Raw genomic sequence first — 26,819 nt, 5'->3', positions numbered from 1 at the left:
TGAACTCAGTGAATTCAATACTTAAACACTGGATGGGAACATTTATATGGATGTTAAAAGAGAGCAGAAGTCAAAGTAGATCATAAATATACGAAAAACTATAGTGAAGAGGAACACATCCTGTGGAGCTTTATAACTTGTGAATTTTAATCTGGACTCTCAGCTTCCGTTTCTAAGAGTAAATACAACATGGCTCCTATTTCCTCACCTCAAGTCCTCCGCCAAGTCCACCTTCCAGCAAAAAGTAAACTATGCTGAAAATCAGACAGACAATTCTAAAACCGGCTAAACTTCATGAAAATATAAATTATGAAGACCTGGGGCATTTTTCAAAATAAACGAGAAAGAACTTTTCCCTTCGGCCTATTTTACGACTAGTAAAGTGCATCACGTAGGGACTTAGAAAACTACAAAGGAATGTAACATGACAAAAGGACAGTATTCAGAGGTAAAACTGTTACATAAGCATAAAAATTCCACTTCCCACTCTTTACGAACTTGATAATGACCAGAAGGTAGACTTTCACTTAGGATCTTTGAAACCAAGCAGTTAAGTGAAAAATTCCAAGACAACTTTTGGAATGTTTTAATTGACAGAATGGAAGTATACAAATGAATTTCAAAATAAGACCTATGCATCCAAGAGGAAGATCTAACACGAAAGTACCCATACCTCACAATGAGAATCCGGTCAGATGGAAGAAGGCCAAAGTCTAAATCAGAGAGTGAGGAGGGATGCATAAGAGAAAGGAAGGGCCCAGGGACCGAATTATCAAGACATGCTAAGCTGACGTCCTCAACTTCCGGACTCCCCAGGCCTTAGCTGGTGGTTTGGGACAAACATGGTATTTGGTCACAAAGAGCAACAGTAGAGATCGGCTGTATCTGCAGTGGGGAGGGAGCTGAGAAATCTGGGGACACTGTAGACACTCTATGATGACGAGGACAGAGGTATGAGGACGCGAGTGCTAACGAGGTTCTGTGTCCCCTTATGACAGGCGCCAACCAAACCACGGCAACGTACTACGAAAAATGACTCAAGTTACTACTTTAGTGGAAGATCTGAAGTAGCTACAGGAAACTTCTGTGGAAAAGGTCCACCTCATACAGAGAGCAAATACACATTCAAACACTGGATTAACTATAGTGCCACACGCAGAGTTGGTGGAGGAAAGGAGTTCTTTCTGGGTGACTTGCAGAAGACCATCTTTTCTTCATGGAGAGGACCGAAGCATTCAGTTCTTTACAAAGTTCTGTTAGTCTTGAACTTGTCCCTACAAAGAAAATAATGGGAATATCCACAGTGAGTTTATGAGGACAACCTTCCCTATTTTACGCGAGACTTACTCAGAGCATTTAGTTACAGTGATGATGCAAAGACGTGTGCCTTATCTCAGAATTATTCTCTATGGTTACTACAGAAAATGAATTACCATTTAATGACTTATATATACTTTAAAAAAGTTCTTTCCTCTCAGTTAAAAACCTGATTAGAAATGAGGAATCACTGCTAATGGGTATGGGGTTTCTTTGGGGGATGGTGAATATGTTCTGAAATTAGACAGTGGGTGAGGATCACACAACTCTGTGAATATACCAAAAGCCACTGAATTTGTACACTTTAAAAGGCTGCATTATATCTCAGTAAAGCTGTAATTAAAAATCTGCTTAGGAAATAAATTTTCTTAGGATTTCTCTTTCCCCCCCCTAGTGAATTTACCATTCCTACTAAATACTTTCCCAAGGTGGCCACCAATTATGCTATTCGTATAACTGAAATATCAGGCTAACCATTTTAAAACCTTAAAAATTGCTTTCTGCTAAAATTTGTCTAAGATATTAGAAATGAAGGCTCATACTTAGTAAGCAGTATACAACCTCCTAAACTATTTAAAGTTTTAAGTAGACTTTTTAAAAATTTTTATTTATTTATTTTTGGCTGCATTGGGTCTTTGTTGCTGCGTGTGGGCTTTCTCTAGTTGCGGCAAGCGCAGGCTTCTCATTGCGGTGGTTTCCCTTGTTGTGGAGCACGGGCTCCAGGTGCGCGGCTTCAGTAGCTGTGGCTTGAGGGCTCTAGGGCGCAGGCTCAGTTGTTCTGCGGCATGCGGGATCTTCCCAGACCAGGGCTTGAACCCATGTCCCCTGCATTAGCAGGCGGATTCTTAACCACTGTGCCACCGGGGAAGTCCTAAACAGCCTTTAAAACAATATTCAACAAAGGCCATCTTTTAACAATCCAAATGGACCTTAATGTTTATAAAGACTGCTTATGTGCTACTCAAATAACTCCCCCTACCGGAGCCATAGCTGGAATTAACTGCTCACACTGATGCCCCACATGCTACTTGACTTACATACGGACTGAAAATGGAATCAAGGGAAACTGATCCACGGGTTTCATGCTAATTTAGCTTAATCTCCGCCAGGGATGGTGTGCGTATGTGTCTACACACACCTGTGTGTACACTCACACTCGTGCACAAACCAAACTCCTCTAGATTTCATCATTTGAGGTGAGTGACCAGTCCGGCAATATTGCACAGAGGTCCATCACAATACTTCCGTAGAAGAGAATAAACATCAATATAGATAGCCTTTATATCATTCATCAGAAAAGACCAATGCTACTATAAAGGTACAAAATCACAAAGCTATATAAACTCTATTTCCATACAAATACCTTTCTGTTGCACTATGTTAGGAATCAAGGTTTTCAGAGTAAGAGGAAATATGTACAATTAAAATATAATAGCGAGGGACTTCCCTGGTGACGCAGTGGTTAAGAATCCGCCTGCCAATGCAGGGGACACGGGTTCGAGTCCTGGTCCGGGAAGATCCCATGTGCCGCGGAGCAACTAAGCCCGTGCGACACAACTACTGAGCCCACGTGCCACAACTACTGAAGCTTGAGCGCCTAGGGCCTCTGCTCCACAACAAGAGAAGCCACTGCAATGAGAAGCCCATGCACCGTAACAAAGAGTAGCCCCTGCTTGCCGCAACTAGAGAAAGCCCGCGTGCAGCAACGAAGACCCAACACAGCGAAAAATAAATAAATAATTTAAAAATGAACAAATAAAATATTAGCGAGAAACATTACAATGTTAAAATCGAATAAAAATATCAATATGATCTTAAAAAAGATATGTATTTTATAGTTCTGCCCAGAAAAGGGGACTAGAAAAGGTATAATGTACACCTCCAACACCCAGATTAGGGTCTCTAATACCCATTAAAAGGAAACAGGAGTCCTTGAGGAAAATGGCTGATTCTAGGCAAAGTGTAAGATAAGCCTAGGACATCATCTTGGGCCAGAAAGCAAGGAAGCTTTCAAAGATGAATACGGTTTTATCAATGGAACACAAAGGATCTGGCTCAAAATAGCTTCCAATGGCCAAAGGTGTGCCAGTTTTAGCATCAAAAAGATGGCCACTACATGCAATGACATAGGTGAACCTCACAGAAAGCCAGACACAAAAAGAGCACACACTATATCTTCCTTTTGTTTTAAGTTCAAGCAGTGAGAGAGTCGGATATAGTGATAGGTGATAGAGTTGGAATAATTGTTACATGGTAAGGAGGGAAAAAGGAGGAGAGTCTGACTAGAAAGCAGCCTTTTCACGTGCTGGAAATATAGGTGTAAAAATTCATTAAGTTATAAACTTAAGATCTGAACACTTTTTATATATATGTTAAATATTGATTGAAACACATCAAAGCAATAAAAATCTACAATATCCATAATAATACTTAAAAAAGAGAAAGCCAGAAACTCATTGGTCAAATTTAAGGTGGTTTTTAACTCAACTTCTCACCTTGAAAATTGGTAATTAAAGGGAAAGACTGAAATGCTTATCCTGCCTTGCCAGGAGGAACCGTACTTCAAAAGGTACTTAAATGACCTTAGTTGTTGAGGAAGAACTTTACAGGAGAATGTCAGCTAATAATTGTCAAAGGAATGATAGTAACAAAAAAACCCTCATCATTTTATAAACATTAATAAAGTTACTGATTAAGGCCAAAGTTATCAACTGGTGCTAAAAACCATTAGGTGATGGTTGCATGGTGCCGAAATAACATGACAAAATAACAGTACGCAGATTGCTTTCTGGTTGAGAAGGGAAAATTAACTATACTATGGAGGGATCAGACAGCCATCACCTGAATTACGGTCAGTCTTAACATTACTAATGGTGGATCAACCAGACATCATGGGTCTCAGAGTGTAATTCTGCAAGAGTATTTATGAAATATTCTAGCAAAAAAATGCTCCACTGAGCCTTTAGATGAACTTCCAGTTTATGGGAGATACAGGGAAAGGGGGACAAATTAAATAAACTTCAAAGACAAAATCAAACAAATCAAGGTGGGACATTTTTGCAGGACAACTGGTATGGTCCAACAACAAAAGATTGTTCTAGATTAAAAACAGCTTGAGACCTACTCAGATGTGTTATGTGGTCTCGGAACTGATTTGTTGTTTGGACAAATCAGGGGAATTTTCACGATGAAAATGTATTGACATGGAAAGGTGGAGATGGTTAAATGAAATAAAACTAGGTTGTACAATAGTATGAAAAGTATGATCTCACTTGGGGAAAAATACACATACATGTATAACAAATAGCAAAATATCTGGAAGAACACAGATAAAGCTCTAAGAATGGTAATCTCTGGGTTATGGGAATACAGCGGTTTCTCTTTTTTTCTTTTTTTGCTTTTTTATATTTCCTGATTTTTTACAATGTTCATACACTGCTTTTTTATTAGTAAAAGGTTACTTGAAATTAAACAAATAATCAGAACCTTTACTCTTGCTAGCAGAGTTGGAGCTTAAAGGTAGTCAGAAGAAAAAGAAAATTGGAAACCAAAGAATGGATTATTGTCCTTATTACCACAAAGTAGTGAAACTTGCTATTCTATGATAGATAATTTTCCTCTTTTTCATTTTTATTGCGGTAAATTGTACATAAACTTTACCACCTGGTTAAGATGGTAAAGAAAATGTTTTATTAAGTGTACAGTCCAGTGGCATTAAGTGCATTCACAGTGTTGTGCCACCATTACCACCATCCACCTCCAGAGCTTTTTCATCTTCCTCCGCTGAAACTCTGTCCTCGTGAAACACTGAATTCGCTCTCCCCCTACTCCCCAGCCCTGGCAACCACAATCCTACTTTCTGTTTCTAGGTGCCTCACGTAAGTGGAATCGTACAATATTTGTCCTTTTGGATCCGGCTTATTTTACTTAGCATAATGACTTCAAGGTTTATCTCTATTGTAGCATGTCAGAACTTTATTCCTTTTAAAGGCTGAATACTGTTAGATGGATAAACCACATTTTGTTTACCTTGACTGATAATTTGAACTTCTTCATTTTTCCAGTTTCAACCCACCTACAGACTTCCTCTAAACATTCTTCTGTGAATTCTATGGATGATGACAAATTACAAATTAATTCCTTTTTAAAGAAGATTCATGGCAGGATAAACCCTGCTTACTGCTTTTGATACCTCCACAGGGCAAGGACTCCTAGAGCATCAAGGCCTCTATTGGAATTGCTACTCTGGCTACCCAATTCTTGCTCTCCTTCCTGTCTGGGGTGAAAAAGCTACTCCATTCTTTCTTTAGGGATCACTTTGCTTTTCCAGTGATAAAACCACAAAGATGTGGCTGAAAATATCGATCGTCTGGCTGGTACACACTGGAGAAAAATCAGATACTTTATAATAGAAAGAAAAGTGGTAAATTACTGTTTCGCCTTGTATTTGGAAGCATCCCTGGGTTCACTGCTGGGATTGCTCCAATCGTCAGCTTCAGGTGTGGTCTTGTAATGGCGCCATGCGGACTTATTAAAAACTGGAAGTCTCTCAAATGATTCACTTGAAAGAGCCTAAGGAAAAACAAAAATAGACACCAAAGGTCCATACTCTCATCTTGCTCACATGAAATACTGACCCAAATTTTATTATTTAAAACATTAGAAACCTTATTAATATATATATTTTTAGAGTTATATTAAAATTACAGTCTAAGTAATTTACTTAGACTGATCAGGATGAAATTAAAGCTTTTTTCTATGAAAGTACTGGTTTCATGAAAAACCAGTACTGAAGTACACATGAGCAAAACAAAAACTATTTTAGTTCAGTTAATACTGATGTGAGATATTCAACTGTCTTGACTATATGGTCTTAGACCAAACACTACTGTTCACTGGGCAACTGTTCTCCCAGAGGGCCCTGAAGAAATAGTTTCATACACAGTAGATTTATAAATATAAGCTCATAAAGTGATATCAAATAGCATATCATTTATATGCATTGGCATCTAAGATACACACTCAAAATAACTGGTTATCTTATCGTATAACATATAACACACTAAGCAGCTGTTAAAAGGATGAGCCAGTTCTGTATGAACTGATATGGAAAGATCTCCAAGATATGTTGGAAAGTTAAAAAAAAAGCAAAGTGCTAAAATAATCATTTGTGTGAAAAAAAATCAGATTCCCCCCCATATTTTTATCAATGCAGAATCAACTTCCATGAAGATCCACATGAAACTGGCATCCAAGGTCACCCCTGGGAAAGAGAACCAGGTGGCTCTGGGCCACTGATGGGAGAGACTTAGTTCTCCCTTTTGTAGCTTTAGAATTTTGTACTATGTGCCCATATTACACATTCAGAAAATACCCCAAATATTCTAGAGTTTAGAAGTAAATAAAAGTCTGACTCCACCACTGAATGAGAAAACTTGTTTTACAGAGAACTTTGTTATTCGATCAGACTTTTAGGTAACCATATTATGAGCACTGAATTCTTGCAACTTTGGGAAAGCCGGCAAGTTTCTACAACAAAAGACTACAAGAATTCAGTTTATGAAAACCTGTCTCCTTTTAGATTAGTCCTTTCAATGGGTATACAATTTTTTAAAAAATCACAACTTAGAATTATGGTTTTAAAAATCAATATTTAAAATTTTACCTCTCCATGTTTCCTATTTTGCTGTATCTGAGCATACAATCAAGGGTAGGACATAACTTGGTTTTCACGTAAAACTGGAGTAAATCCGAGCTGAATATAGGAGATGATATAGTGCTATTCTCCATTAGTTATTAGAACTTATAGCTTTAAAAAGTAAAGATGCCTTCATGTAACAGAAATAAAATGCAGTACCTTCAAATAAATGACAGCATCAGTACCCACGCCTTCCATAGAATAGAGTTTCAGATCTCCTTGAAAATATCTAGCATACAGACGAGAGATTGGCAAGCCATAACCAAATCCAGCCTACCGAGAAAAGAAAATTAATACGGTGAGACAGGCACAAAACGCTAACACATCGAGTCTGAGGACCATCTGCAAGATTAAAATAAATTCTTGCTTCATATTTAAAGCAAATAAATTATTGATCCAAACTTTACAACGATGTATATGCTCATCTATGGCAAACAATCTGTTTTCACCCTGCAAAAATACGTCTCACATGTTTGGAAAAGGACAGAAATACTCCGATTTTGGACTAAGGCTTTTTGAACGTTTTAAAGCAAATTGTTAGCATTGTTAAATCCCAAATCAAGTGGAATTTGAACCAGAAACCAAAGTAAACCACGTCATTCCAAAGTTCCACTATGATTTCTTTGCTCAATTAAATTGAGCAGCACGGGAGTTGAAATCTAACCGTACCAAGGCTAACACAATGAAAAGAAAACAATCTCCTAAGAGCTACTTCCTAAGGCTCTGGGAACGCTGCAGTATTTTGACATGTGGTAGTCCATATACTCTTAGAGACAAGAAAACAATTCCAGTACCCTCCTATACCTCTATGTCATAGAACCTTGACTGTCAGTAACAGGTTGTTGGGGGAAGAAAAAAAAGGTCTCCGATATTGATAGGAATAATTGAGACTAATTTCCAACACTCTGGGGTAGAGGGGAAGGGGCTGTTCCTCAAGCTTCGACCCCTCTGATTAAGTCCACCGACAGGGTGTCAAAGGATCAATAAGAGTTGTCTGGGAGGACATTTCCGAAAAAGAAATGCGTGTGTCACGGCACAGAGCTGTAACATAATAAGGTGTTTGATGAAGAAGTTAACGTTTCCTAGTAGTACATACCCACACGCCCGCTTAAAAGCTGAGGAGAGTTGACTAACTGGGAGAGATGCTAATGGAAGCATTTCTTCAAATGGAGAGCCACCAGGCACACTGGAAAGAATACAGACATGGCCAGGGCCAGCTTGACGATAATGAGCTCAATGACCTTGGGCAAACCAGTAACCTCATTTCCTCATCTATAAAATGGGAGGTGGGATGCACATCTTTTAGAGCTCTCTCACTTCAATTGCTCAGTGTCATTTAAAAAAAAAGATGACATGACAGCTGTCCTCAAGATGCTATTTTGAGACCTGTAACAGACGATCCATACTCCTTTTAAACAACTGCGGAAGGTTCTAGATTTGCCTGTAGTGTCTTTTTTTTCTTTTGACATTTATTTAAGTAGGTACCAGAAACTGGTCAAGGCAATGGCCTTCAAATTGATCTTTCAAGAACTTTCTGGAATCCTATGTAAACGACTTCCTCTCCGTTTTCAATATGCAGTGTTAACAAACCCTGTCTAGAATAAATGGTGTTAAGTGTTGGATTTTATTCGTACATATAAAATATAATCTTACGTGCCTGTCAGTCAGGTACAACTTGAAGATGAAAATTTACACTCTGAACCACTTTGCAGACTGACAGATATGTTGCTGTGCTTAATGACAAAGGGTTCAGTTGTTGTTTGTCAATTAGAAACACTCAGCCGAGGGAAGAAAGTGTGGCCCTACCAGGATCTAAATGCTGCCATGGTAACCAGAGGCTTTCCTCACTTCCTGAAGGTTATTTCCACAGTGAGACAGAAAGGGCTCTGAAAATGCATACGCCACCTATATGTTTCCTGCTTATATAAAAAATTTAATGTGTTCATAATTTAACACTTTAATTATATAAACAAATTTGGCGGGGGAAGTTCAAAGGCCCTGGGTGATTTGGGCCTCTATGGTATGCAGCGCCAAAGTGCCCAGGGCCAGCTGCAGCCAGACATGCTGTGCTGTTCCCTGCTCACCTGCTATTAAACTTCCACCCCCTCCAAGGGGAGTGCCAGGTGGTAAATGGTGCTCCAGAAGCAGTCTTAACCACAGGGAAATATTTTTTTCTCTGTATTGGGGAGGTAAGTACTCAGCTCTGAGTGTTTCTTAGACACAAATTAGAGAAGAAATCTGAGTCCAAAAGAGTCATAAAGAAAGCAGCAGTGGCATAAAATTCTCCCTCCTTCAAACCATGCGGGAAACATACAAATGCAACAAGGCTAATGCGACAACCCGGGGAAAGAGCCAGCTCTGTCCCTTCTCTAGTGAATGGTCTTTCCTCTAGCAGCGGTTTCAGAGGCTTACCAGCGGCGCGGCTCTCGTAGGCTCCAGGCTAGGTCTCGGAGCAGTTGAATACATGTAGTTAAAAAGACGATCTATTTTTCGTAGTGGGACCCCACCACCTAGGTCACTTATCTGTAATGTACAAAATGTGAAAAGGAAGAAAAACAAGAAGTTATCAATCTATACTTAGTAGGAGGCAAGGAGTTCATTAAATGAAGTACATACTAGATTACTCTAAACCGTGCAAGGACTTGAACCCCCAACGAAATATGGTCCCTTTGTGAACAGTGTAAAACAAAGGAGGCGGGCAAGTGGGGTTAGGCTCCAATACGCTTGGGTTTGAGATCTTGTTCAGCTCCCTAAAAAATGGGGTTCCAATGAAGTTTAAACGAGGTAGCTTAAGCCAAGGATCAAATGCAGTACTTACAAATAAGACACTCAGTTGTCAGTTCTCCTCCCTTCCCTTTGAGTCCTCAATGTTTACACACTATTAAATTAACTGGTAATTCAAGTATACGTACAAATAAAGAGTTACCTTAATGGATAAGTCTTCTTTACCCAGAGTAACAAGGGTTTTAACAGCTGGGTAGCCCTCTTTTCTATCTTCATATAGTTCAACTGTCGCTCTCATTGAGTTCTGAAATCATAGAACCTTTTTTTTTAGCATGCCACCAACTCACAAACTACAACTTTCAAAGAAGAAACTGGCAAAAGGTTACCGATACACAACATTTCTTTGGTGGGGCAAAGATCAGTTGGATTTATACGGCACTTTTTTCCCCTCTAAAGAGCTTAACTAAACGTGTGTTCAGAACAAGGAAAAATTTCTTGATGCTCTACTTTGTTATTATCTCGTTTTAGCCTCATCCACCATACTAAATGCTTATTTTCCTTTCCTTCCTGTTTTCGATTTTGCTTTAGGGTATTTAAATTATTCAACTCTTAACCAAGAGGGATGTTTTTATCGCGTGTAATGAGGCTGCAGAGGCTCACTGATGTGTGCTTTAAATCCCACTATCAGTCTGCACTTACAGAGCACCCTTCCTCTAAAGAAGGCGGAGAGCCTGAGAGGATTCATGCTGCCCACAAAAATTAATCATTTGGCTGGAAAAAAAAAAAGTAGGAGTAATGTCAGGTGAAAAGAAATTCTGAAAAAGCCACAGCTGTTGCAGAGCAAGTTCACAACTGAATGCCCATCTCAACCTTAAGTGTCACATCAGTAACATAATTTTGGGAAGCAAATCAGCATAACTGATTTTTCAGGTGTTTGGTTTAGGGTTTTACACGCTGGAAGAAATGAAATTTTAGCTCAAATGCCTTGTGCCTGTAATCCTGCTACTTACATGCCATTAGCTACTGGTTAATAAAAGCAACAGCTTAAGGTATAGACAGTCTTTTTTCTTTTGGTCCAGCCCTTCCACATCTTTGTCCCCTGCCTCTGTCAGATCTTCTGAATTTTCTAAACTGACTCAAATGTGTAAAAGTGTTAACGTATCTTTCAGGACTGGAACAACTGATAATGCACCGACATGGTTAATGTTCAGAAACATAAAGATGCATAAACATGTTTTTATTTTGATCTGACTACCACCAATAAAGCCTTTGCCAGATCTGGAAACTAAAAAGCATCTCTAAGCTCGTATCTGAAGAAAAAACAGTATGGATTTTACATAAAGCCACTGAAGCACAATTAAGCTTCAAAATCAATATGTACTAATATTCATGAAGACTATACTATACACAGCAAATTTTCACCTCAGAGTGTACAAATTATAAAACCCACAGGGCATCAGAAATAGAATTTTTTAAATGGTTATGCAAAACCTTTTTCTTATGCTAATCTGATGAATCCATTATGCCCTGAATCAAAGTAATTTAAAATGAAGATCTCTTTCCATGTTTTTAAATTCCACTTACCTTGAACAACTCAAATAGCATGTGAAACAGATGTGAGGGCACATAAACTACCTGAATAGGTTTGTCTGGAGCTTTGGCTGAAAACAGAGACAAAACCGTCAATGAGTAAGGATCAAAACTAGAAGAAAGTCAAGAATGTTCTTTGCATCCTTTCTTCCAAGTACATAAAAAAAGAACTCTACAAAAGGCCAACGTAGGCTTCCAACTCTAAAGGCAGGGCTGAGCAAAAGCATGTGCTTTGAAGTCCAACAAACTTGGGGTGAAATCCAGTTCCTTCACTTACCAGCTATGTGACCTCAGGCAAATTTCTCTCTTTGGAACTTAGTTGAGCAAAACTGGAATATCATCACCTACGTCCTAATGTTCAGAGCATTACAGAAGGTCATGCAAATATCACTTGGTGTTTCTCAAAATGGGGGACACCCTCCACCACCACCACTGACCCCAGTGGTCAGCCAGGGGAATGTGAAGCCACAGAGGTAGAGGGGTACATCCTCTTGGAGACTTGGAAACAGTAATGTTAAGTTCTGTTAAATTATGACAAACAAGGCATACTACTCGCAGCTAGCAGACCAACTCCCAGAGACCTACAGTCCTTTCTCCTTGTGTCAGGGATCTTCTGAGGAAAATCCGAGAAACCCAGAATCCCAGAGTAGGATACAGAGTAGATAATAGAAAATTTAGGCTTTCCTCCTCCTCGTGACCTGAAATCATTAAGAGACCAAAACTACGTAAGCTTTCTCAAGTAGAACACCCATGTTATGATTTCAACCTAACTACTTCCTCTAATAAAGTGAGTAATTAATAGTAATATAAAGGAGAGCAATCATTTGTCTGCTTCTTAGCAGTTTACAAAGAGCTTGCACATACATTACCCAAATGAACTCTCATGACAACACTGTGTGGCTCACAGGGGGGGTGGCTGGGGACACAGGCTTTGCTGAGGTTATGCGACTCGCCTGCCATAATGGAGGAGGCCTGGAACTGGACACCTGAACTAAGAGTTTTTGATTCTAAATCTTGAACCTTTTGATGATCAGTTATTTTTTAAACTATTAAGTACTATATACAGCAATATCCCCTTGTCCATGGTTTCGCTTTCTGCAGTTTCTGTTACCCGTGGTCAAACGAGGTTCGAAAATATTAAATGGCAACTTCTAGAAACAAACAATTCATAAGTTCTGAGTGGTGTGATGAAATCTCATGCCTTCCTGATCCGTCCTGCTCAGGACGTCAATCATCCCTTTGTCCAACAGATCCCGCCCATTAGACACTTAGTAGCCACCTTGGTTATCAGATCACTGTCCCAGTATTGTAGTGCCTATGTTCAAGTGACACTTATTTTATTTAATAGTGGCCCCAAAGTGCAAGAAGAGTGACGCCGGCAATCAAAACTACAGTGAGGTATCACACCGGTCAGAATGGCCATCATCAAAAAACCTACGACAATAGATGCTAGAGTGGGTGTGGAGAAAAGGGAACCCTCATGCACTATTGGTGGGAATGTAAACTGGTACAGCCACTATGGAGAACAGTATGGAGGTTCCTTAAAAAACTAAAAATAGAGCTACCATATGGTCCTGCAATCCCACTCCTGGGCATATATCCTGTGAAAACCATAATTCGAGAGACACATGCACCCCAATGTTCACTGCAGCGCTATTTACAATAACCAAGACATGGAAGCAACCTAATGTCCATCGACAGAGGAACGGATAAAGAAGATGTGGCGTGTACACACACACACACAATGGAATATTACTCAGCCATAAGAAAGAATGAAATAAAGCCATTTGCAGCTACATGGATGGACCTAGAGGTTATCAAACTAAGTGAAGTCAGACAGAACAAAGACAAATACCATATGATATCACTTATATGTGGAATCTAAAATACGATACTAATCAACATACCTACGAAACAAAAACAGACTCACAGATATAGAGAACAGACTTGTGGTTGCCAAGGGGGAGGAGGGGTAGGAAGGGAAGGAATGGGAGTTTGAGACTAGCAGATGTAAACTATTATATATAGGATGGATAAACAACAAGGTCCTGCTGTATAGCACAGAGAACTATATTCAATATCTTGTGATAAACCATAATGAAAAAGAATGTCTATATATGTATAACTGAATCACTTTCTGTACAGCAGAAATTAACACATTATAAATCAACTATATTCAATAAAAAATATTAAAGCTAAAAAAGTTTTTGACTTTTATTATCAGTTCCTATGGATTCTCAGCACGTGAAATTCTATTTTATCTAATATTACATATTGCTTCATATATATACATGTACAACGATCAATTTGCTGTACACTTGAAACTAACACATTATATGTCAACCATATTTCAACAAAAATTAAAAAAATAAAGTGGGTTCCCTGTAGAAAAGATAAAAAAGGTGAACATTGATTGTGTTGGTAACATAACCAGGTAAATATTGCTCACTGCAGATCGGCCACAGGAAGAGACCAGGGTGACATTTCTTTCCCTATGAGTCCAATGTGTCATGAGTCATGTGTCACTTGAAGGAGAATATTACCAGCCTTAAGGTGAAATGGATTCACTTTATCCACCTCCAACTGCTCAAAATCATGTTACCTTTTAAGGTTGCCGAATATTTGGACCATGTCTTTCTGATACTCCTCTTCTTGGGTAACTGGACAAGAGACATATGCTTTCCCTGCCACATCACTGAGATCTTCCAGCCTCTTTTCTATTGCATGGGATCCATTCCATTCTTTAAGATTTTTCAAATTAGAATCAACTGCTTTCCAAACACGCTGCACAGCCATCATCCTCAAATTGTTTTTGATTGAAGTTCTAGAATATTTTTTGCTATTTCTTATACCCACATTATACACACCATTAGGTCAGTCACGTAAACTACCTCAGAAAGCTATGCATGGGAAATACATTTCTCAGTCCTTATACCTCTGATTCACTTGATTGGAGGTTTCACCAGGTACAGAATTTGGATTTGAAATCAATTTCTTACAGCATTTAGAAAGGCAGGGGGAGGGACTTCCCTGGTGGCGCAGCGGTTAAGGATCCGGCTACCAATGCAGGGGACACGGGTTCGAGCCCTGGTCCGGGAGGATCCCACATGCCACAGAGCGACTGAGCCCGTGCTCTAGAGCCCGTGAGCCACAACTACTGAAGCCCACGTGCCTGGAGCCCGTGCTCCGCAACAGGAGAAGCCACTGCAGTGAGAAGCCCGTGCACCACAACGAAGACCCAACAGAGCCAAAAAAAAAAAAAAAAAAAAAAAGGCAGGGGGGAGGGAGAGGGGTCTTCTGACCATGACAGCGCAGCTGAGAAGTTTAATGCCAGTCAGGTTTCCACTCATGCTGCTGGTTTTTCGCCCGAGGTCTGATACATCTTGGTTGTAAAATTCTTGTTGAAGAATGAGGAACTGGATTGTTTGTTTGAGAGAGCTGGTGTTGACTTCCCCCTACGGCTCTCTCCTAAGTGGGAAGGCTGACGTGGAGCTCTGTGTACCTGGTCAAGACTTTTCCACTGGCTTTAGGATGAGCGGACAGCAAGCTGGCCTCTGACCAGAGGGTCCCCCAAATGCCGGAATGAAGAGGGCTTTACTTTGGGATGATGACACTCACACGAACAGACCTAGTTTTACCCAGGTTCTTGAAGAAACTACCTTGATTTTTGCCCAGGGGAAAATGCTCGTGGATGTTGGCAGGCAGAGCACAGCCAGAGTCAAGCTGCTTTCCATCACCCATCCTTACTCCACCTGAGACCAGCTTTCTATCAACCCCCATCTTTTACCTTCCCCATCCAGTCCCTGACACTTCCCAGCTCTGCTCCCAGAGTCCCTCCAGGATCATCTGATGCCATTTCTGCTGCAGCCTCCTCTTTCGTGGTTTCTTCTGCTCTGTCCCATTAATCAGCCAGTGTACTTCTATCTCGTTACCCTTTGGCAGGAGGTGGGATCAATGGCCCACTGACGAGTCCCCCTGGTTTCTTTGCTGTTTTTCTTTGTATTTCTTTACTGTCTTTTTAACGGAGCCCTAGGAGCACACTGAATGCTTAGACTATCTTGTACCGAAAGGCGTGATTAGTTATATAAATAATCTTCTGAAGTCAACCTTTTCACTCCAGATCTCAGGGAACTTAAAATACCTTTGATAGCTTTGTTTTGTTTGTTTGTTTTCAGTTCAACCAGCATTCTCTAGGATCCATCTGACGGCTTGCTCAATTACTTGTACTTTTCTTTGAGAACATTATAGTTTAGATGTCTTTCCTTCCTTTTATTATTTTTTATTTATTTTTAAAATAAATGTATTTATTTATTTGGCTGCGTTGGGTCTTCGTTGCTGCGCACAGGCTTTTCTCTAGTTGTGGTGAGTGTTGTTGCAGTGCACAGGCTTCTCATTTGTGGCGGCTTCTCTTGTTGTGGAGCACGGGCGGTAGGCATGTGGGCTTCAGTAGTTGTGGCACGCAAGCTCAGTAGTTGTGGCTCGTGGGCTCTAGAGCACAGGCTCAGTAGTTGTGGGGCACGGGCTTATTTGCTCCGCAGCATGTGGGATCCTCCCGGACCAGAGCTCGAACCCATGTCCCCTGCATTGGCAGGCGGATTCTTAACCACTGTGCCACCTGGGAAGTCCCTTTCTTTCCTTTTAAAACCATGTCAAATGTCTTTGTCCATGACTCTTCCCTAATCCTGGGTCGAGGGGCTTTTACATAGTAGACCCTTAATAGATGTTAGCAGGCTTTCTAAAATAAGACATAAATGGAATATGAATTTTCCATCTAAGGGTACATTTTAGAAAGTCAATGGAAAAATGGCCCAGGTTTTTCATGCTCAAGACTCAAGAAATAATAAAGTCCCTATTTGCACAGTCATTGCTCCAAACGCCATTAGTTGAAGCGACATTTAATAAATGCCAAAGAACTCTACGTAGGATAGAAAGAGTTTTATCTTCAGACAGTTCTCCTATACGCATGAAAAAAAAAACTGGTGGCTAAGCAGAAAAAATTCATTTAAGAGAAATATAAGAGAAGCTTATCCGCGGTTGGTTGAACCCATGGACGCGGAAGCCTTAGATATGGAGGGCTGACTATACTATACCATTTTATATAAGGGACTTCAGCATCCATAGATTTAGGAATTCCCGGGGGCTCCTGGAACCAATCACCTGCAGACGCCAAGGGAGGGCTGTATATTGATAGGAATTTAACACATTTGGGCCTCCAGTGTTCCATTTCTAAAATGAGCACTGTACATATTTCAGTGGGTTAACATAAGGGTTAAATGACATAATAGTGATAAACTAGTTTACACAGAGCCTGCCACATAGTAAGCGGCCAATACATGTTGGCTATTACCACTACTAAAAAATTAATTTCGACAGTGTTAACAGCACTACCAGTAATGGCTTTCTTATTCTTGTGTAGAACCACCTGACTAAAGATAGCCACAAAAGTATCCAATTTGAGAAAACTAGAGGACAAAGACTCCAGGATAGATGCACACCTTTTCTACGAACCCTCTTACAACAAAATTTACATAGTGCGAACTGAAATCTTTACTTTTCCAACCAAACCTGAAGCTATAAATCAACCTCTTGACAGGAAAGACTAATCTAGAAATGGTGAAAAAATCCAAGTGTGGCAACCATACGTCTTATCTTTCCCAAGTCAACCCTGACTTCCAGTAACCACCCTTTATTAAATGTCCAGCACATGCCTGGTGCTCTGCTTGAGGCCTTAGAAACATTATCCTTTTATCACCTCACAAGGAGAGCTTACAGATGAGGAATGTGGGTGTCACAGCAGCAAAGTGACTTGTCTCCTAAGTGTCAGAATCCAGATTTCCACCCCCTGGCTGGCTACAAAGTTCACCTCTTTCCTCTAAGCCATGTTGCCTTACCATACGGATGCCGAAAATGTAAGGTAAAAATGTTTATTTGCTTAATGCTTTGGCCACTGATTTCTCAAGAGAATGAGAATATTGAGAACAAGCACGGTAGAATGGCTACCCACCTTTGGAGCAACCCACATGGGTTGCCGCGAGTAGCTAATCAGAAATATTTGAAACCTGATGTAAGGTAAATAAAATTCTGTTGTTTTTAATCTTCCTGTGAAATGTGTTACCAAAAGAATAAAAAAGAAGTTTACTACAGCTAGCTCCCAATATTCAGAACGCTAGTGATAACCGTAAATTATGATGGTGTTCACACAGTATGTTCTGCATAATCCTATTTACTACTTTCTCAGGGGTCTGCATTGGGAAGGAAAAAAATCGAAACTTCAGAAAGAGAGATCATAGGGCAAACTCACAGAACTTAAATTCTCAGGTAGCAACAAACTGTTCTTTGGGATTCATGGCAGTGTCAGTCCTCTGAAGTGCAGAGCACAGGAGAATGGAAGCATCCTGAAAGGGGATGCTATGCTAGTTCACACGGGCTCTGAAAATGAATCCACAGAATCTGGATCTGACTCCTCGCTGGAAAACAGTCACACACACTCTCTCTCCGTGACAAAGCCCGTGTCTGCTTAAGGTGTTCAGGACCAACCTCTGACCTCCGTCTCTAACACGGAGCTTGTTAGAGCTCAACTGCAGTGCTTAACCGCACTCACAAAGAGCTTTGGCATTCAAGAAATAATAGAAATCGTAAATACATGCCCCAAAGCAACAGGAAACTAGAAGCTACCTATAACCACCATTTCTCTTAGTGATGGGAAAAAGGGCTTCAAAAATCACGCATGAGACAATGCCAAAAATGGTTGGAAAGCTTCTCCCCTGGTGGGGTGCACTGCCCGTTGTGACAGCCTCGCTGGGAAGGAACGTGCTGACCTGGCCGGCACCCAGGAATCAGCAAGACCAGGCTCGCTGCTCTGGCCTTCAGAGTGAGTGAGGCTACCATTCATGCGAACGAGCAATTAATTACTACCGAGCAATTAATTACTACCGGTGAGTTTAAGTTCCATGTTTGTTTGACAGATAGAAATCGGGACAGTGAGGTCAGGCGCCGCCTAGCCAGTAGGAAGAAATAGAATATTAAGATGCTTCTACTCAGGAATGCTCAAGCAAAATCCACTTGGTGCTAGAGGTATATTTCTTCAAAACAGGGGTGCAACTCTTCTCAGAGAACCCAAGAGACTTTGAAAGTGGCATCGATTCCACACCTCCTAGTAGAACATAGGGGCAGTTGTCCTATGACGGCAGCCTGAAGTCTTCACATTCTGAACTCAGTATAAGAGAAATCGATTTTTGGAATATTTTTGAGAGGGAATGTGGTTTATCTTTAATGCCATACCCTAAGACCCCATACCCTAAGACTCAGTCGTTCCACACTTCTAAGAATCTAGCCTACAGAAATACTTCCACACGTTCATACTTTTCCCACGCTCCGAACACACACACACACACACCCCTTTATGCCTCATTATATGGAATATGGGAAAATCAGAAATCCACCCAATGGGAAACGATTAAATAAATTATGATAATCTACACTATGGATAATCTCTAAATGACACTAATACATGCAAAGATCTTTAAGGTGAAGTGAAATACACAAGTTAAAGAACATGTATGGTTTTAGCCTCATTTATGTAAAAAACAAAACTCTGTATGGGAGCAGAGTAGTGGGGACTTTCACTTTTTACTCTATATCTATGTTTGTATTTTTAGAGATAAGTATGTCTCTTTCATAACCTACAAATAAAAAAATAAAAGTAACATGTAAATATAGTTTCACACAACTAATATAAAAATTAGCTAAAACCCCCCATCCAGAGAGCTGCTGTTTGTATTTTGGTGGTATAAATCCTTCGACTTATTATCCAATGAACTCGCACTATTATGAGCTTTTATAGCCTGTGGTTAAAAACGCAACTTTTCTCAAACATTAAATATTCTTTAAAGCATTGTTTTGATTCGTTGCATAGTATTCTATCTTATGGGTATACCAGAATTTATTTAAATAATTCCCTATTGTGGAAAACGGGTTGTTTTCTAATTTTTCTCTGTAAGAAAACTACTCTGATCATCATTCTTATACATATATCTGTGCACATCTCTATTTTCTTTTTTTAACACCTTTATTGGAGTATAATTGCTTTACAATGGTGTGTTAGTTTCTGCTTTACAACAAAGTGAATCAGCTATACGTATACGTATATCCCCATATCCCCTCCCTCTTGTATCTCCCTTCCACCCTCCCTATCCCACCCCTCTAGGTGGTCACAAAGCACCGAGCCGATCTCCCTGTGCTATGCGGCTGCTTCCCACTAGCTATCTATTTTACATTTGGTAGTGTATATATGTCCATGCCACTCTCTCACTTTGTCCCAGCTTACCCTTCCCCCTCCCCGTGTCCCCAAGTCCATTCTCTACGTCTGCGTCTTTATTCCTTTTTTTTTTTTAAGTATTGGTTCTTGACAGATTTAAAATTTTTTTCATGACTTTCACATATTTTTTATTTATTTGCTTTTATTTTTTGGCACTCCAAGGGGCATGCGGGATCTTAGTTCCCCGACCAGGGATCGAACCCGTGCCCCCTGCAATGGAAGCGCAGAGTCTTAACCACTGGACCACCAGGGAAGTCCCTATTTTCTCTTAATAAATTTTCTGAAGTTTATTTACTGGACCAAAGAATATAACCATTATTACTTTAACTTACTGGGCCAAAGAGAAAGAACATTGTTAGCCTGTTTTTTTTTTTAAAGAAAGGCTATACCAATTTAAACGTATATCAGAAATGTGTAAATTTGGGGGACAGAGTATTTTTCTGGGCAGCAATTCAAAGCATTAAAATGTTTTAATCACTGCCACTCTGAAAGACAAAAATGGCATTCCTCTATGTTTTTCTTTGTACTTCTTTGATTAGTAAACACTTTTCTACATGTTTATTGACTGTTTGCACTGGTTATTTTGAGAACTGCTTATTCACATCTCTGTGCATCTTCCACCTTGATTACTTCTGTTCCAAGAGCTTGGAGCTCTAATAGACAACACGTTCCTGTACAAAAACTCACTGACCAGAGATATAAAAAAGGTTTTAAAAACACAGAGAGATGAAAAAGCAGCACAATTTTAGGATCTCACTGAAATATAGCTCAGGTATAATCAGTTTTTTAGTCAGCTTCTTTGTATTTAAGGCTGAAATTATTTTTCTTTTACCATTGAATTCTTCAACTTCCAGCTCTGGAGCTACCAGATAATACTGTTCACAAAGCATCTTGGCAGTTTCATATGCATCTGCAAAGAGAGAGAGAAGTTTAGCTGCTGCACCAACAGCATGGACTCAGACAGATAGACTCAATAGAATAAAGAAACAAGGACAATCTGTAACCTGACAGATTTAGAATTCATCAACTACTGCCTTAAAAAACAGCCCTTTTTGGCTACAACAGAATTACAATAACTGAACCAAAATTTCTCTTTTAGTTTTAATGACCACAACAATATCAAAATACTGCACTAATGATGACATAGCCAGCTTTATACTAAACATGGCTTTAACTTTTAAATATTCCTAAGAGGCATTTTTCATGAAAAATCTATAAACTCAAGACTATACTTCTGAACAGCATGCAACCTGACTGAACTGTACCAAAAAGATACTTGCTGTAATTTCAAAAATAATAATGGCAACCATCTTAAGATTTGCCAATTATTTGTAAATTAAACGTCAACAAGTATTTGCTAAAGGAACAGGTTTCCATGAGGCACACAATTTAAGTTATTGGAGACGTTACTCTTGCTTTGAAATGTCCTCTAAATCAAATATACTTCAATAAAATTAAAACACTTTTTAAATGTCCTTTAAGTTAGTTAAAGGTAACAGGTTGGGGCTGTTATTTTATCAAAGTCTGAGGAGCAACAGTTTGCTTTTGAAAGGAAAAAAAAAAAAAGGACAAAGGGTAAGAAGATCAGAGCCATTACAGAGATGAATAGAAGAGAGAATTCAGGAAGGTACATCCAAAAGATGGGGAACAAATTCAGAAAGCTCAGTGCATTATTTTACACTGCATGTGTACTTTTCTCTTGAACTGTAAACAATTTGAGGTCAGGGTTTCTGTCTTACACTTGTTTCATAACTCACATAGAACTTATTTCATGCCTGTTAGCTAGTCAATAAATATTCCTTGGTTTGATAAATTTTAAACCTTTTGATGACCTACTTTTTTTAAAAAACAGCTTTATTGAGATACAATTCTCACACCATACAAATCACCCATTTAAAGTGCACACGTACAATTCAATGATTTTTAGTGTATTTGCAGAGTTGTGCATCCATCACCACAATTAATTTTACATTTTTCATCACCCCCAAAAGAAACTCCATAACCATGAACAGTCATTACCCCCGCATCCAGCCCTAGGCAACCACGGATCTACTCTATCTCTATAGGTTTGCTATCCTGGACATTTCATATAAATGGAACCATACAATATGTGGCCTTTTGTGACTGGTTTCTTTCACTTAGCATAATGTTTTCAAGGGTCATCCATGTTGTAGCATACATCAGTACTTCATTCCTTTTTATTACTGAATTAATATTGTATTATGCAAATATGTCACATTTTGTCTATTCATTTATCCATCAACAGACATTTGGACTGTTTCCATTTTTTGGATATTACAAATGAGCGTTCAGATGTTCATTCATATTGCTACGAACATTCACGTCCAAGTTTTTTTAGTGAAGATGTGTTTTCACTTCTCTTGGGTATAGACCTAGGAGAGAAAAATTGCTTGATCATATAGCAGCTGTATGTTTAAACGTTTGAAGAACAGCCAGACTGTCTTCCAAAGTGAGAAGATTTTTTAAGTTCCACCTTTACAATTTCTAAAGATCAGATATTCAAATTACTTTAAAATGCTTCATGATTGCATTTGCAATGTCCTCAAGTGTATATCAGCTCTTTGGAGACAGGCTCGTACTTCTTTTATATTCCCCATGTCAGTACTGTGCATAGAGTAGACAATTAAGATTCAAGCGTTAAGAGGAAAGAGGGAAGGAAGGAAGAAAGGGGGAAAAATAAGCCTGACAGAATTTAAATACATTAAAAATTGACAGTTAATCTAAAATAATACAAAAGATAAGATATGGGTATGTTCAGACTATAAGGTTTGGTTCATTTCCCTCCTATTGCTACTAAATTTAAATTTTACATAATATTTGACCTCAGAGGAAAAATTCTCATCTTATTAAACTCTTAGAATTAAACCACTATAGGGACTTCCCTGGTGGTGCAGTGGTTAAGAATCCGCCTGCCAATGCAGGGGACATGGGTTCAAACCCTGGTCCGGGAAGATCCCACATGTCGCAGAGCAACTAAGCCCATGCGCCACAACTACTGAGCCTGTGCTCTAGAGCCTGTGAGCCACAACTACTGAGTCCACGTGCCACAGCTACTGAAGCCCACACGTCTAGAGCCCGTGCTCCACAAGAGAAGCCACTGCAATGAGAAGCCCGCGCATCGCAACGAACAGTAGCTCCCCCTTGCTGCAATTAGAGAAAGCCCACGTGCAGCAACAAAGACCCAACACAGCCAAAAATAAATAAATAAATTCATATTTAAAAAAGAGAATTAAACGACTATAAAGAACCACAGATAGAGACATCAGAATCTCTCTGACAAGATGAAATAATGAAGGACAGCCAAAGGAAACGTTAGCAAAAGGAGAAAAAAATTTAAAAAGAGTTGATTGGTGTGAAAATAGACATCAAAGTGGACTGTATTTAAATCCTAACAAAGAAAATTACAATTTAGAATTATATTAAGTTCACAAGTTTTTTTTGTAGGGTATAGTAAAACTCATCAAACATCTGTACAGTTCTTTTGGAAAAATCAAGATTCACTCTCTGTGCTGTGGCTATACAACCAAACAATGCTACATCTCCACCTAGCGACATAACAGCACAAAGCTGACCAAGAACTCCCAACACTTAAACCAATAAATACTGAAATCTAAAAATGATGCTTCCTTATCCATATAAAATGCCAATACATCTCCACAAAACAACTCCTCCAAGGATAGAACACCTTTAAAGATGTTTAAACTGCTCTTCCATTCACCAAAAAACAGGAAATGAGCCCAACTCCACTAAATGTGCTAGTTCCTCATGGCATTATTAAGAAAAAGTATGACACAAATGTAACATGTGGAAGATAGGAGAGTCCAGATAGATGCAGCCAACTTGAAACTCAAAGACTCAATATCGTTCCTGAAACCACATGAATAAGAATTTTTCAAGCATTACCACAAATTACAGTGTATCAATGCTGTAATTAACAATGGCATTATGATCCTTGAAAAACTCAAGACATGACAACGAGACTCACATATACCAGCCAGCCAAAAGTCTTTTGGGGGCAGTGCTGCTAAAAGCTATATTCATATGCATCTTTATAAATTCCCGTGGCACATCATAATGCCTTGGGCACCATACACACCCAGTGAGCATCTGTTAAATGGAACAATCCTGCCCATGCAAAAATTCTCCAGGTTCAATCAATTATACTGATTCGAGATGTTCTTTTTGGTCAGACTGGGAACTAGTGGGCTAGAGTGGTTCCCAAACCTGTGTGTGTGTGTGTAGAATTCATTAGCAAGTTAAAAAAAGAAGTATAGGTTAAATGAACCCCTGGAGGTGCTGATGCAGTAGCTCTGTGTTGAGGCCTGGGAATCCACATATTTAAAAAATTCTGAACAAGACATATGGGAACATATGTATATATATAGCTGATTCACTTTGTTATAAAGCAGAAACTAACACACCATTGTAAAGCAATTATACCCCAATAAAGATGTTTTAAAAAAAAAAAAAAAAAGATTCAAAGAAGATGGCCTTAAAAAAAAAAAAAATTCTGAACAGAAGGTAGATTTGGAGACCACTGGCCTAGAAAGTCAAGGCTGGGTCATGCTAATTCTATCACTGTCACTCCCAGGCCATGAATGATCATGGAATACTGAGGAGTATGACAGCACATATATACTCAAATGGGATACTTCTGTTTAAGTGAAGTACCATAAGAATGGAAAAGTTTTTAAAAAATCACCAACATAACAACCGAACTTCAACTACTGGCTTAAAAATTCACTTCCTTTATATCTAGAGTAAAATGCAAGTTCTACTAACAATAAGCTTTCTAATAAAACTTTTCTATTGTTTAAATAGAAACCAAAATCTTAAAATACGATAATTTATCAAATTACTTTTATCTGCAATATATCTGAGTCACTATTTACCACCCAATCTTTAAAATGAAATATCAGGAAATGATTACTACTGCCACTGAACATGAGTGATTTTCACTGTTTTAAGAACCTGTTTTCAAGGGAAATAAGGTACTGATGATAAAGTAACAAACAAAAATGTAGGGGCAGGGACTTCCCTGGTGGTCCAGTGGCTAACACTCCATGCTCCCAAGGCAGGGGGCCCGGGTTCGATCCCTAGTCAGGGAACTAGACCCCACATGCCACAATTAAGACTTTGCATGCTGCAACTAAAGAGTCCACATGCCGCAATGAAGATCCCACGTGCTGCAACTAAGACCTGGCATGGCCAAATAAATAAATAATTTTAAAAAAAGAAAAAAAACCTGTAGGTGTAGCACATTTCTACTTCCCCAGGATAGAATACCCAAACTATAAACACATAAGACTAAAACTAAAAAAGACTGAGCCATGAAGAGTAAGGTGAAGGTTCACATGGCAACCCGCCCAACAGATCCATTGTAGCCACAAATCAGTTTTAAGAAGCACACAGGAAAATTTAAGTGTATGGACACTATTTTATTAGATGTTTTTATTAGAAGCTATGCAAAATTCACCAGAGGACCCTGCTATCACATACTGGACTGGCCAAAAAGTTCATTCGGGTTTTTCCATATGATCTCGAACGAACTTTTTGGCCAACCCAATATTAGCCTCTATCACAAATACATGCCATTGTTTGTTTACAGATAGCTTATAAGAGACTGGACAAAGATGAAATTTGAGTGAGAAAACAAACATGAACAGGATATCCAAAACCATAAAGCTCGAGTTTAAGAAACAATGCCTGGGGCTTCCCTGGTGGCGCAGTGGTTGAGAGTCCGCCTGCCGATGCAGGGGATGCAGTTTCGTGCCCCGGTCCGGGAAGATCCCATGTGCTGCAGAACGGCTAGGCCCGTGAGCCACGGCCGCTGAGCCTGCGCTCCGCAACGGGAGAGGCCACAGCAGTGAGAGGCCCGCGTATCGCAAAAAAAAAAAAAAAAAAAAAAGAAAGAAACAATGCCTGAACAAGGTAAACGACCACAAAGCATTAGAGTCACAGGTATGCTACTTTTTTTTTTTTAACTCCTTCATTTTTTTTTTTTTTTTTGCTGTACACGGGCCTCTCCCGTCGCAGAGCACAGGCTCCGGACGCGCAGGCTCAGCGGCCATGGCTCATGGGCCCAGCCGCTCCGCGGCATGTGGGACCTTCCCGGACCGGGGCACAAACCCGTGTCCCCTGCATCGGCAGGCGGACTCTCAACCACTGCGCCACCAGGGAAGCCCTACTCCTTCAATTTATTTATTTTTTAAAATTAATTTTTATGGGAGTATGGTTACTTTACAATGTATGCTGCTTTTAAGAAACACTTTTAAGGGCTTCCCTGGTGGCGCAGTAGTTAAGAATCCACCTGCCAATGCAGGGGACACGGGTTCAAGCCCTAAGGCCATGCGCCACAACTACTGAGTCTGCACTCTAGAGCCCGCGAGCCACAACTACTGAAGTCCGCATGCCTAGAGCCCGTGCTCCGCAACAAGAGAAGCCACTGCAGTGAGAAGCCCGCGCACCACAACAAAGAGTAGCCCCCGGCTCGCCGCAACGAAGACCCAACGCAACCAAAAAAAAAAAAAAAAGAAACGCTTTTAAGTCACAAAGCAATTCTAATAAGGTATGTCTATCATCACTTACCCAAAACCCATCTCGAGTGGGAAGCATCAGGGGTTTTTTTTTAAGTGCCAGACCCTCTCCCACTGCCCAAGGCGCAGCCAACTGGAGAAGTGGGGGGCAGAACATCTAATGTACGGGCGACCAATCCACAGGCTGACTAGAATCCTAAAACCTGCGGCTGTGGGCAAAAAGACGGGCTGAGCCGATGAAATTCATCTTGTGCGAATTCAGGATGGAGACACTCAGGCAGGGCAGAAGGCAAAAGTAAACACTTAAGAGTTATGATGATCTAGAAGGCCTGGAGTGCCTGTCATTGCCCTAAACAAGCTGCCCTAAAAAGGCTGCCAGTCTACAGACAAGAGTGGGGCTGAGGGGCTGTGACTTGACAAACCCACTTACACAGAAAAAAACCCTTGCTTTCTGTTTCCCAGTTCCAATTTCTATAGCTCCGACTACAAAGTGGTTCCTGCCCTAGGATTACCATGGGACCAACTAGGTTCTTTTAATACATCTGTCTCTTGAGTTGGTGGGAGTGGGTCTCTGTTACTTGCAACCTGAAGAGCCCGAAGTGAGAGCACAAGACGT

General features: G+C 39.8%; 1 protein-coding gene across 1 annotated transcript in view; it reads right to left on the bottom strand.

Annotated features, from left to right (window-relative positions):
- Nucleotides 1–571: 571 nt before the first annotated feature.
- Nucleotides 572–26,819, bottom strand: part of PDK3 (pyruvate dehydrogenase kinase 3) — a 67,022-nt gene continuing 40,774 nt past the window's right edge. The window contains exons 6-12 of the mRNA XM_065900086.1: nucleotides 20,479–20,556; nucleotides 11,324–11,400; nucleotides 9,942–10,043; nucleotides 9,428–9,538; nucleotides 7,175–7,288; nucleotides 5,750–5,889; nucleotides 572–1,274 (exon numbers count right to left, since the gene is read on the bottom strand). Coding sequence (XP_065756158.1) covers nucleotides 1,244–1,274; nucleotides 5,750–5,889; nucleotides 7,175–7,288; nucleotides 9,428–9,538; nucleotides 9,942–10,043; nucleotides 11,324–11,400; nucleotides 20,479–20,556 — 653 coding nt within the window. The 3' untranslated portion in view covers nucleotides 572–1,243. The remainder of the gene's footprint in view (nucleotides 1,275–5,749; nucleotides 5,890–7,174; nucleotides 7,289–9,427; nucleotides 9,539–9,941; nucleotides 10,044–11,323; nucleotides 11,401–20,478; nucleotides 20,557–26,819) is intronic.

Source organism: Phocoena phocoena, chromosome X, assembly GCF_963924675.1.
Source record: "Phocoena phocoena chromosome X, mPhoPho1.1, whole genome shotgun sequence".
NCBI classification, from domain to species: domain Eukaryota; kingdom Metazoa; phylum Chordata; class Mammalia; order Artiodactyla; family Phocoenidae; genus Phocoena; species Phocoena phocoena.
The sequence above is the reverse complement of the archived record's forward strand: the minus strand, read 5'-3'. Positions and strand labels throughout refer to the sequence as shown.